Raw genomic sequence first — 14,193 nt, 5'->3', positions numbered from 1 at the left:
AACCCTTAACGAGCCCGAGAGACGTTAACAGTCTGCTGAGAGTCAAGTTTATTAAAGCCATTTCAACAACAGTTGATAGGAATTTGTCTTGTAATCCCGTTATTTAAACTGATGTTGCCTGTGTTTTCTGCTCTCTCTTAGTTTTTAAAGTTATTAACAAGCCTCTCCACTCGAAGCTCACCTGTTGTGATAACCGAAACGAGAATGGAACGGAGGGAGGCAATAATATCAGCGAGGTCTTCCATGCACTAGTATCTATGCATGCTGCTTGAAGTGATGTCAGTCAGCAGCTCTTTCTCATTTCGTTCAGTGTGCAGCAGGCAGGTGAGAGTGAGTAACTATGGCGACTGTCTGTCCGTCAATCAACGATGTCCCGCCCCCTCCGTGAATAAAACTCTTAATTCAGTAAAACTTACTTTTGACCATGTGTCACAGAATAATCACATTTTGTATTATGTTTGAAGTGTACATGTTTTTAAATTAATGCATCACTGTATAAAAAGGTACCAGATGAACCCTAACATAGATTTAAAGACACAAAAGAGGACACAATACTAAATCATTCATTTAAAGTGGTGCATAAAAGCCTACAATTGTACATACAAATTTGTCAGAATGCAGGGAAAGACATTTCTCGTGTAAAAAATGTTCTGGGGAGATGTCCAGCCCCCCCATACAAAGACAATTTTAAATAGATTAAACTTATAAGCACAGTATTTGTGCAATTAAAAACATTATACAGGGAAATAAGTTTGGTTAAACTGGTTGGTAACTTGCAACATTTTTCTTTGAGATCAGTATGGAAAAAAATCGTGATAAAATTGTGATCGTGATATGATTTTTTTTTCCATATCAACCACCACTAATACATTTTTATGGGATTTACCTCCACGTATTCTGTTCCTCCCGAAGCACTGTTTGTCTTTTGCAGGATGATATAAGCCAACAGTTTTACGAAGACCACATACATTTGTTTAGTAATGTTCTTTTCCCATTTTTTTTCCTGAAAAATGTCTTTGGCTGGATAAGGGGCTACTTGGCTGAGAAAAATTCTGAAAGGGGGTAAACAAGCCCAAAAAGTTTGAGAACCCCTGCTCTAGAGTGACAGTGTAATTGACTGATTCAGTACAAATTTGAACTGATATGCACTAAATGGTTTCCAATGTTAACAGAAACAGACTTTGTGGATTTGTTACAACTTGTATCACTGTCAGTGATTCAATAATGGCTGTTTATTCATAAAAATCAAAACTGACCCCCTTAACACTGAACCAGACAAGTTAATAAGAAAAAAAAGATAACATAAAATACTCTAATTAAATTGCATGTCATTTTTAATTAAACACTTCTATTTAGCTTTAACTTTCTTATTAGGTGTCATGACTACAGCGGGTGAAATGGCACAGAGGGGTACAAAACAATAAAAGGGGGCACAACATAATTAGAAGATGCTTTGTATGCTCTTTCTGTCAAAAGTGGTTCTCTTATTATTTAGCCCATCTGTTACAAACATGTTGCCCGTCCGGGTTTTCAGTAGCTCACCAAGAGGTTCCCAGACTGTCCAAAAGACAAACAACAAATACCTAAATAAACGTCTCTTCCTACTTCATGCCCCACCCCCTTCAGTGCAAAAATAATTGTATAGGTATATAAGCTGTCAATAAAACAGGTGAGGTGATGCTTGTATAATGTTTGTCAACACTTACATGTTGCCAATCACATGTAGCAGCACCAACCATCCACAGGTCCAGTCAGTGAGGCTGTATGCTAGCTGAGCTGAAGTGAGGCGATCAGTGCTATTAGCGAGCCTGTTGGGCTAGATTTATGATGGACAATGAAGGTAGCCATGCCAAGAAAAACACTATTTTCACACGGAGTGCAAAATAGAGTTGTTCTTTTTTGACAAATGTGGAGAACAAGTGTGTGTGCCTCATCTGAGATAGCAGTGCTTCAGTCTGCAAAAGAAGCAGCCTGGAGCTTCCCTGAGGTCCACGATAACTGTGTACTTGACTTCCCTGGGGGCGGCATGTTAACGAACTGAAATGGTGAACGGGCTGAAATTCACACTTACAACAGTAATCTCTGTTCACCCTATTGCAAATAAGACAAGCACAGCAACGTGGGCATTATTTTAGGTTGCACAAATTCTGAACAAAGCACAAGAAGCCATTCACCAGCGGTGGCGGTGGAATGGTGAAGGAAGTGATAGGCGGTTCAGGGGGCATAAAAGTAAGACTGAATTGACATCTGCTATTGCTGACATGCAGCTCGGTGCTAACACAGTGATATGGAGGGTGTCTGACCTTTCTGCAGATGCAATGGGGCAGCAGGAGAAGGACATGACAAGGTGAATGTGGTTTTCAATTTAATGTGGTGAGTCTGTGAACTCAAGTGAACCTATGTTGGCTGTGTTTGTTCGGCTGCTGTTGGTGTGGTCTTTATTTGGCTTTCCGTACTTTTATGACATGAATCTGATGAAACCTGAATTCAGTAAAAGACGGGACATATGAAAATGTCAATGACTCTACAAGACTGAACTTAAGTGGGTACACTCAGGCACACACCTCTATTCTGGACTTAATGCAGTCATCTCACTAACTTTAGAAAGAGTGAATGTACTTTTGTACATGAGTACCAATAAATGGTTGAAAGGTTTTGATAATAAAGACGTTGTGATATATTGACATGAGGACACAGAAAAGTTGAAGAAAATAAGTTGTTAAGAAATAGCAGTGTTTTCCTGGACCTCAATGTGAAGTATGTGAATTTAACACATTCAAATTTGAAACATGAATACTACGTACTTTCTACAGAGTAATGATGTTACTTTAACATGTTCTTATTGAAAATGTGATCTTTGGGTATCGAACTGTGATGTGTCTACATTTGCATAATTTGTTTTGATTCATGATGTGAATAAACACAAGCTATGTGATGCAAGTAGCTCTCTGCCACTTTCAGTTTTTCAAAGTAGCTCGCCAATGAAAAAGGTTTGAGACCCCTGAACTAGAATAATGTTGGTGAGGATGCAGAGTGCATAAAGCATATGCTGTTAAAGTAGATAAAGCATAAAAATAAAGGAGAATACAGCTAATAAAGGGTTTGACACTCAAAGTGTTCCCATTGGAGATTAGTTTGAGTGAGAATGAGAGATGGTCATGTAACCTGATGCAGTGTGTGTAATTGTGAAAACAAAAAAGTTCCCAAAATTCTTTGTTTTTGCTGTCAATTATAGTTAAAGAATGAAAATCAGTATCTGACAAATATCAGTATGGGCAGGGCAGAAAATCGGGGGAAGGCCAAAGAAATTGCATTCAGCGCATCTGTAGTTCTCTAACGTGCCAACAAGCACGTTAGAGGTTTACAGTACACTACAGCACAGGCAAAGTAAAATTACAATAGTGTCACAAAGTCTATATAAAGACATATGGAAATATATCCTATTTTCTGCCATCAAGCATGAATAAAAATACAAATGGCATTAATGCAGAGAGGCTAGAGGTTTATTTAGACAGGGGAGGTGAGGAAAGCACTCTAGCCTACTGCCAGCACAGCTAGTGCTGTCACCATAGTAACCCACCTCAAGCTAGATCATCAGGACAAAAACAGCCCCCCCCCATCATCACACACCAAATACACACACCATTACATTACACATACAAGCATGAGTACTTGTAAAAGGAAAAACAGACACAGCGTGGCAAACACGGCAGAGTCAGACATGTCCATGTGACCGGCTGCTGTTGTTCACTTCCTGCAGGTGTATGTGTGTTAAGCATCACTTAGACCCAGCTGGAGCGAGCAGGCTTAATAAAAGAGGAGAAAACAAAACAAAAAATGGGGGAAAACGGAGAGAGTTTTCAAATGGATGGATTTTGCACTATTAAACGGTTTGAAAGACGATGCTTTCCCAACGCACAGAGAGTATTAGCAGGTGTGTGTGTTTGTGTGCTACGTAAGAGACAGATCTGCAGGCTGTACACATCTGCAGTGTGAAAGAAAAACAAATCTGTGGTTTAGTGCGAACCCTCTTACCCCTGAACATAAGGGGTGGGGGGGAGCTCACACAACGCAGTAAAAACGCATGGACACCAGAGGGGGAGATGGAATAGAAGTACGGTACCCATTCACTCGACTATATTTCTCTAATATCCAGGCATATCTCTAGTAGAATGCACAGGAAACAACTAAGTGAGAGGGAAACATGAGTTATCATTCATTGGCAGAAGGACTCATTGATTTGATGCTGATTAGTGTCTTTCAGTCATAACTTAGAATATGAATGAATGTGAAGCTGGATACTTCAAGTTGAAGTCTGATTTTCATCTATTTTTTAAAGGAAAATTAGGAAAACGTGATAAATCAATACTTTGTTTTACAAGAAAAAGGTGCCTTATTTTAACACAACTGCAAGCTTTTTCAAAGCAACAATATGCAGTGATTGAACAAAAATGTCAGCAGTAGCCATATCCTGCACATTCACAACGTGCAAACTTTTTTGACATACTGTTTCAAACAATTTTCATTATACATTTCTACATGACATATTCACAACCAGTTATTCCTTAAATTTCAAGCTGAAATATATTTCTATCCTCAATAACAGTTATCAATGCTATGAGTGTGTATATGTCATTAACTGCTTGGAGAATGACCTGGCACTGTGTCAAATGGTTACTTCTCAGTCATATGACAGTCCTCAAAATAAATTTAACCCATCAGGCTCAGTTACATGGCTACTCAAACCCGACATATACACTCCACACGCACATGCATACACTTGCACGCACACACACACAAATATCCCATTGCACTTACACACTCAGACACATGATAGAGATACAAAAGGGTTGTCATTTGCAAAAAGATAGCTATGCAAATAACTGGACATCCTAAGACTTTCAGCTTAATTGTTAAAACAACAAACCCAAATTTGATTGGTTTTTGTTTAAGATTAATTTTTTTATGGAAAAGGAATAGTTATTTCTCAATAGAATAAAAATCAAAAAAGATATTTGTTGAGAAGGTAGAATTAAACTAATTTCGAAGAACACAGCTGGGAGACTTAAGCCATCCAGTTTCCCCTTTCTTAAGAATCTAATGAATTTCAGACAAATGTTGCAGCTTTTCTCATTGTTTAAAAATTCAAGAGGAGCTTTTACAAGCAGAAGTAAAAAGTTGCAAGACCAATCCCCCACATTGTTGAGCTGTTTGAAACTCTTGAATCTATTCCACAGCCCTGTTACATTGTACACAGGAAGCTGTTTCTTCACATCTGCATGTATGACACAAACGTACACATTTATGTCCGTGATGTCAGAGACCAGGGTTAACACAGAAAGGCCACTCTTAAAACAATGCGAGGATCAATGTCTGGCAGAGTTGGGCATGTTAACTGCTCAAAGTGTGACCTTCAAATTATGGCATGGCGTGTAACCACAAGAGCTCAGATACAGATTCCCATGATGTGACATAAACCACTTAGCTCCAGCTCTCCTCTCTCACACTTTTGTAGAAACATCTGGAAACGCTGTTAAAATGTTTTCTGCTTACATAAAAAGTCTGCAGTCTGCTGAAATGCCTAAACAACAGAAAAACATTTGAATGTATTGTGCTGGTCAAGAGCCAACCAATCAAGGCAGACTTTTTTTTTTTTTCATTTCAAGTTAAGTCCTTTTCACTTTTTTTCAATGGTTGTTTCCTAAGCTAGGGTATAAAATAATTCATACTTCGGTCCTTTTCCCAAAACATTGTACTTTTTAGTCAGCTTGTTCAACCTCTTCAGGTTTAGAGAGCAACTATGCCAGGGAAAGAACTCAGGATTAACAGGAATGCCAGACTGCTGCAAATGAAAGGACAGAATAAAGACAAATAGCTGGGCCTAAGCTAGACCTAAATGTCTGGTCCTGCCTGCAAAAGTCTCCAAAAAGATCCCTTTGCTGATCCGTGCATTGCAGTGTAGGCTTAACTTGGATTTTCCTGTGTGAAGTCACCAAATGTTAAAATAGGTCAGATCCAAACAGCAACAAGGACTATCAAATCAGATTGTTGCAGCATAGCATAACAGCGCTCTCTGTGTGTTTGTCTTTGAGTGTGTGTGTGTGTGTGTGTGTGTGTGTGTGTGATCCCTGCACCCCATCTATCCCCTCCCAACTCAACTACGTTTGTGTACAGTGAGCAGACATTTACATAAACAGTTCTCTATCTAGGAATGGGAGTCAGAGCAGAGGGCATTGACCTAGCTCAGCATTAAAAACATATCCCTGTTCATCACAGAACTGTAAAAACTGATGGACATACTTTGCTGAATAATGTGTAAAAAAAAATGACACCCAATCACCATATCAACAGAAGAGTGAAGAAGAACCTACCAGTTACCAATTCAATCGAGTACCTCAATTTTTACAATGCCTCAAGGCAAATATAATCTGGACTAGTCTGGCTCTGTAGGAAGGCATTAAATACATTGTAATTGAAATTCACAGACTTATTTATGTACGGATGTTTAAATTCAGCAGATCATGAGCGTCTGTCTGTGTTTCTCTGTCCTGATCAACGTCTCTCTACTGTGCTCTTGTGTTGCTACCAAGAGTGAGTTTTTCTTCTTTGACACAATCACACATTTCCTTCATGCTTCCTCTCAGACGCAGTGCCATGATATACATTTTGGCTGATCCTGAAGAAGTTACAGCTCTTTCCTTTTCTCATACCATATTCTGTTGGCTTCTTTTAAAGATATTTCTCTGAGCACTTAAGATACTCAGACAGCTTCGCTGCTATTTTAATTGACACACGTGTTTAAAGCAAGCTGCTCTAAAAGGGCAAAAGACACTATGGATGATGTTGACCAATACTTTCATTTCGTACAACACATAGATTATTATTCTGTTTAAGAAAGTCCCCTCTTTGTAGTGATCTGTATGGATTATCATTGGTGTATATTTATAATGCAGGAAGGGAGATAGCTCGTCAGTGGGTGAGCTAACAGGCTAAAGAGAGCAGTCAGCACCCTGGGCGGTCAGTTGATAAGTGTGTCTCAATAGAAACTGTTAGTGCTTGTAATAGAATATATGGCTGATCAGAGTAGGCTGGAACGTTCAGCATTATCTTGCACTTTTTCTGTTTTTAAGGAGATTTTTTAAGGTCAGTTTCAAAAGGAAACATTTTTACAACTGTGAAATAAGACGCGAACCGTCTCAGCAGAAGCAGCATCAGTCACTGTGGATGACATCGATGAAGGAAGGATTGTAATCCTTGAGAAGTTATCCGACTTTTACCTGATTAAGTCCCTGTCCTGCACTTGTTTGTTGCTCCTGATTGTATTTTCTGCTGTTTTCTCACATCAGATCACCCCAACTTCACGCGGAAAATTCACTAGGGGGCTGGCACAAATACTTTGGTTAAAGTCAGAGTGTTCACACATGCAGCTCACCCCAAAAACTTCAAGAACTTATTAGCAGTTTTGTACAAGTGTGAAAGCACTATGGTAGAGCTAATGAAACGATTTGGCTGTTTTGACCACTTTATTTCTTCAAACTTGGATTTAATCACTTCAGACCTGAATCTTTGAGAGCTCCAGGGCTAACTGCTCCCTCACATTTCAAACTAAATATGGCCACTCAGTCTCCGAAAGCACAACAAACACAACATCAGCAATAATTTGTAAGCTTTTCAAAAACATTACTTTTTTATTTCCTCTTCCTTTTCCACATCAAACTTGTGGTTTGCTAGCTTACTGGCTGATTTGACATGTTTACAATGTTTACCTTGATGTAATTTTGTGATGCAATTAAGATTAGTGGAAATTAAACTGTTCCAAGTGGCTCCAAATGATGCTGACCGAGACACTCAGCTGAAATTAAAGTTCAATTAAATGTGCAGAGTTGCCTGAATCCCTCCATTATCAGATTTAGAATCAATTCCATAAGAACTGATAGTGTCAAAGCCTGACACAATTTTCTAGCTTAAAAAAAAAAAATGTTGAAATTATACTGAAGTGTCAGTTGAAAGCAGTCTAAACTGATTAAACAAGCAATCAAGGGACATGTATCTATTTATTTGTCGAACAATACAACTGAATTATGTAGTCGAAGGTTTTCCGTCTTTGGTTTGTATTGCTACTTCCAGACACACACAAACATTGCACATAAAATGAAAAAGCTAAGAGAAAGGGATGTATGGAAAGATCAGTGCAGAGGAGGAAGCATTTAGGTAAGGCACCCTAACAGTTCATTTCCTTTAGCAGTACATATTGCCTTCCTGGCCAACACTGGAAAAGTAGCACACAGCTGCTGGAGCCTTAGTTCATGACCCCCATTGTCTTCTGAGTTTGTGAACATGGACTACCCAAACTTACAATGGCAATCTGCAATAAGCACTGTTGATGCATTGTGAAACCCACCGTTCTGCAATTGACTTAGTGAACATAGAGTAAAGGCTGCTTAGATAAAAATGTATCCGAGCAATGGACAAAATAACTATTATTGAAGTATTTATGTACCAGTCAACGTCAGAACAGCCACAGGAAATTGCTTTGACCTCATTGTGATGTACACCATATGTCTCAAACGGTGAGTAGACTCTATGAAATCTTGATTTTGTCTATAAGAAGTTGTGTTGTGTCTTAAGTTCGAACAAGCTTAAGCTTCGCCTTAAGCTCATTCATTTATTTTTTAAGACTCATCATTCAGATCATTCTTTATCTCTTGCTGATTTCATTAAAACACCAAACAGGGTGTTCAGGGCAAACAGCCTAGAGCTAAAAAAGCAACCCTCTCTCTTATGGTCCTGCTGTCTTAGTACACACTGTTCTCATGCATGATCACCTCCTCCGGACACAAACATGCACACACACACACGGAAAACATACATTGCCCGGAAGTGGGCAGGTCACGAGCTGAGAGATGAGATCCTGCAGACAGCACAGGGTGGCTGGGGTGCATACTGAAATACTCACTCTCACTCTCACTCACACACACACACACACACACACACACACACACACACACACACACACACAGGCACCTACACGGTGGGCCACTTCAAACACATTCCACAGCATGCATAGCATTGTCGGGAAATGTCACCGTGCACTTCACAGTATCTAAGAGGACAACAAACTCACACAGTTCTACTTCTGAGTTTTACTGACCAACATATATCTCCATCAGAAAAGTTCAAAATGCACTTTTTATTCCTAAACATAGGACATAGCCTCAGTCATGGTAGTATATGTCAAAGTGGAAAGCATATATAACAACACATGCAAACACAAATGCACACTACCCTTTCCAACAGATCTGTGCTTACAAGCCTGAGAGGAACACGACGGGGGCAAGGCGCCCAGTTGCACAACTTGTTTTGCGCGAGTTTAGACCGGGAGACTGCTTAGCGGTTACTTTAAAAACGTTTGTTGAAAACTATGACAAACAGACCAATCAAAATCAACTAGCAACCTGTAAAGCAGCTTTATCACATTCACATTCTCTATGCAGTCAGCAGAACACAGCCACAGCGTGGTCTATTCATCAATACAGCTTCCTCTTTTCCATGACTGAGGTGGAGATGTCAGGCTGCGTGAGGATTCAGAATTAAATAGTCTAAGTATTTTGGTTGTTGTTGTGCCCCCACCCACCCTTACTCTGAGGCATACACATCTCAAGAGTGCCAAATATGGTCATTTCCCAGAGAATAGAGTAAATCAGGAACCAGAAACAGCCAATGACATGTACCCCACTCCCTAAGAGAGAGAGGGAGAGGAAGAGAAAGAAAAAAAAGAGAAAGGAGGGGTACCAGCAGCCCTTTCTCATAAGACCCCCTTTCATGGGCCTCTGTTCTGTCTGCATACATGACCTGTGTAAAGTAGCGAGAACATTTCCTTTGAACATGGCCACTTGGAACAATTTATATACTCAAAGTAGATTTTCCTGAACTTTACTAATAGAGAAACAGTCAACACTATATTAATAATGGTTTCATTTGGTTGATTTCTAATCCTTAACCAATATTTTGAACACAAACACTAGATTGAAACACTTTGTGGACTTCAACATCTAATAAGCACCTCATGCAAATCACTATAAAAAATTGATTGATCGACAATAGAAGAAATACATGCCAAATGTTAAACCACTTATCAACAAGTCAATTATCATTATGTATTATAGACTTTTCATTCAAGACTATCTCTATTAAGAATGAATGGTTTCCATTGAGACTTTCATTCATTCAAACCAAGATAACACTTATAGTAACTTATGATTGTCACATGGTCAACTGGGGTGATCTATTTTAAGTAACTAAGTCAGCTTTCCTCCTTCATTTAACTATTCATACTGTCAAATTCCATGGTAACAAAAGTGAATGCAAGAATTCTGACTTAAAACTTTAATATAAAATGAGATACTTTACAGCTGGAAAGTATTTTAGTAGTCCCATAAAGATTAATATCAAATGTATCTTCATAAGAGATCTTTCAGGGTCAGAATGTGGTAGTGCTTAGCTGTCAGAAAAAATACAGTTTATTTTATTGTATGATTACTTGAATGCAACAGAAGCCTGAATAACCTCATCTATAGAAAACAACATACTGCCTTGTCATTGATCACTGCTGTAAAGACGAGATCATTGAGTGGTTTAAAGGGGGGATCTCTATCGACTGCTCTCTGTATCTCCACAAACTGCTTAGATTATTTAGATTTTTAAAACAACATCGGATTCCATTTATTTAAAAAAAAATAAAAAAATAAAAAAAACACCATGCAGGGCAGGCATGTTCCGGAGAGGAAGACGCCCACACTTTGGTCCGATCTTGAGCTAAATGCAATGTAGGCTAATCCAACACCTATAGAGAGACTTCTAAGCGTCGGCGGCTAATTTGTTTACGTTCCTGCTGCAGCAGCGCCCTACGTGCGCGCGCGTGAGTATTGTTTGTGGCGTGTGTGTGTGTGTGTGTGTGTGTGTGTGTGTGTGTGTGTGTGTGTGTGTGTGTCGCAATGAGAGGCCTATAGCTGCTCACACAGGGCCAATCCTGCTACTCCCAGTTTAGACTCGCTGCAGCAGACCACACTCGTCCAGTTACAGCGACTAATCTGGCCGTGAGGCTGGTTCTTCCGACACAGGCCGCTAAAATATGTACCTTTAGGAGTCATCGCGAGGGGGTGTAGAAATTACACGACAACGTCACTGAGGAATATCAATTATATGCGCGCGGCCACGTAAAGCATTCACAAGACGACTGAAATGAGTCCCTTCATTAGACCCTGTATGAAATATCACTTATGCGCATGAGCAAGGGATAAGGTCCCGTGACTAAAATTGTACATTTTAAATGTATCAAATAAAAATAAAAAACTATATTGACAGCTCTATTACCCCAATAATATCCACCTGGGTAGAAAAGATTTTTTACTTTTTTTTTTCCTGTTTAATCATTAATAACACAAAAATAATATTATCGTAATAACTGTTTTTTAATGTTGTGTTTTTTTTAAACTGTCAGCTCATTCCACTTAGACAATACACAGGCTACACTTAATGTCTTAAGTGGTGTGTTAATGAGATGTAAACAAACAAACAAACAAATAAATAATTTTTAAAATAAAGTGTACCATGACAAATATACAGAAACATCGCAAAACAACTTGGAAAAAATAAATACTTACTTTCTCCGTTTATTAGTCCACACTGGCACACAATGCAGGTGCAGATGATAAAAAATACAATTTGTGCTCGCAGCTTTATCGTCCACCGTCTCATTTTGAGTTGAGGGTAAGTTGTGCTCTCCTCTTGAAGGTTCCCAGTTCAATTCAAACTGTTTTATATCGGAAAAGGCGTTTGAAATATCAAAAGGTGTTAAAGAAAATGTTTAAAAAATTGCCTCCCGTGATACGGGAGGAGTTGGTAAAAAAAATGTATGAGTATCCTCCCAGCCAAGTTTGTGATGTAGCCTATGTGAGCCCTGGAAAAAATGCAGACCACTAAATAACGTGATCTTGGGTTCTGGCAACACATGTGCGAGTAAAGATCTTCATTTTCCATAAGTGAAGGCGACAGTCCACGTTCATCTGTTTAATTTTGGTGCTCCGCTGAATCAAGAGGGAAATAACAGTGTAATTATAAATATCCCACACGCATGGGGCTAGTGTGGAGGTCCATTGGCCCCGGGCTCATTTCTATGTAATGCGCTGATTCAACGAGGGGATAGACGCTTTAAAACAATTGCTATTAAGTATTTTTCTTGTGAACTGCGTTAAAAACAATTTCCTCTCCCAGACACAGGCTGAAGTTATAATGGATATCGCGTAGTATAGAGCCAATAAGGGGGTTGGCAGGGTTTGCGCTTTCCCCTTTGAAGTCCACAGGTCTTCATAAATCCCCGAGTTTGGTGGTATCTTCTCAGAAGCTCGCCCTTTTTAAGACAGATGGGGGGCACATCCCAGGAAACTCCTCCGAGCAGCTACGTGCAGGAAAAACGTGCGGCGACCACAGCTTTCCCTCTACTACGACCTTCCTCTGAACTCCTTCACCCCCGTTGACCACCACGCCGCAAACGAAGTGAACACTCATAAAACGACGAAAACGGGAGAAAGAAAACAAAGACGGGGAAACTTGGCAGGTGAACTCCGCTGCTTGCCCATCCAAGGTGAGAGGGGAAAAACGACAAAATAGCGGCTCCGTTTAAACCCCGCACGTTTCGCTTTGAAGTGAGGAAACTCTCCACCACGCCGCCCGTTTCTTTTTCTCAGATTAACGTTAGCCGATGGGGGAAAAACAGCTAACGTTAGCGAGCTAATCCAAAACAACGAGGTTCCAATGTCGGCAGTAGTGTCAAAACATAAAAGATAAACACCACACGCATACAGAAAGTCAGTATTCCGTCTTCTATGGTCAAAAAAATAGGTAAACGAACAAAATGAGCCTAAAAAGACGGGTCAAGTGTGTAAAACTTGGATTCCCGTTCCGTTTAGCTCTCCCTCAGGTTCCCCCTCTTTCCGTCTCTCCTTTCTGCTAGTCTCTCCAGTAAACAAGTCCGCCAGTCACCTCAGCTGGAGCGATTGTGGACTGCTGGAAAACCCGGAGCGGATCGCGGTTTACCACACGAGCTGGCTGAGTCCGGATCCGGACTGTCTGATTGGTGTTAGAACACCGGTGCTCTTTGTCGGGCAGGGGGAGTCGAATACACATCAACACCTCCTGAAAGCTGGTGGACATAAATGTTCTGCTTTTCGATAGATGTGTCAATAATAACTGATATGTCGAGCAGATGATCCCCCTTAGTTTGTTTAGTTTGTCGCCTGCACGAAGTGTTAAAAGGAATATTCACCTGTTAATTTTTTTTTCTCATTTTACTGTTGAAATCCATGCCCTGTTACATGTAGCCTAATGCATTTGTGGAGCCAAATAAATATAGACTTATATTTTATTTTAATTGTCTTGAGGTCTATGACATGACAATGAAAACGTGTGTCATTGGAAATAAGTCCAAACCCATTCACTTATCCTATTCATGTCACAGAATAACGTATTCTCTTCACATCTGAGAAACTGACATCTTAATCTATTTATTAGGCTATATTCGGCTTAATGTGACTCAAATCATTAATTTCTAATCAAAAAGTTTCACATTATTTTTTTCTTTGGTTGGTACATTTTCTTAGCTCCAACAATTTAAGGGATAATAGGATAGATCTGTCATATTTTCTTTTTGGCAGGTTTATTAATATTTAAAAATATATAGCCTATTTTAAAATATATTCAATTATTTCAAGACTCATTTTTGTATAAGAGGTTACATGTACTGATTGTGTACTTGTATGTGGATGGATAACATATTATGACTGTAGGCTTTCTACATTTTCATTGTTATAGAACAGAGAGATCTGTAGTCAAAACAAAGCCGCACTGTGTCATAGAGTGTTAATATTACACACTGCCTTGGCTGTGCAGATAGCTGCCGGCAGTAAGAAAGGTATACATAGTTCCCTTAGATTTGAATAGCAAATATTCCTATTATGAAACCTGTCCTTTGATGGAAAAAAGTGCCACAAAATACTGGAAGTACTTCCTCCTAACACCTGAGGATGTCTGAATCTTGAAGCATTAACAATAGATCTAACAGGTTATAATAGGGTGGAACATTAACTTCTTGTTTTTCTTATAGGGGTGCAGTTTGTTTGCTTGGATGGGTACACA

At 39.4% G+C, this 14,193-nt stretch overlaps 1 protein-coding gene across 1 annotated transcript in view; it reads right to left on the bottom strand.

Annotated features, from left to right (window-relative positions):
* Positions 1 to 13,256, bottom strand: part of insrb (insulin receptor b) — a 75,138-nt gene extending 61,882 nt beyond the window's left edge. Inside the window, exon 1 of the mRNA XM_061033544.1 lies at positions 11,664 to 13,256. Within this exon, the coding sequence (XP_060889527.1) occupies positions 11,664 to 11,757 (94 nt within the window). The 5' untranslated portion in view covers positions 11,758 to 13,256. The remainder of the gene's footprint in view (positions 1 to 11,663) is intronic.
* Between the last annotated feature and the right edge of the window lie 937 nt (positions 13,257 to 14,193).

Source organism: Labrus mixtus, chromosome 3 (genome assembly GCF_963584025.1).
Source record: "Labrus mixtus chromosome 3, fLabMix1.1, whole genome shotgun sequence".
Classification (NCBI taxonomy): Eukaryota; Metazoa; Chordata; class Actinopteri; order Labriformes; family Labridae; genus Labrus; species Labrus mixtus.
The sequence above is the reverse complement of the archived record's forward strand: the minus strand, read 5'-3'. Positions and strand labels throughout refer to the sequence as shown.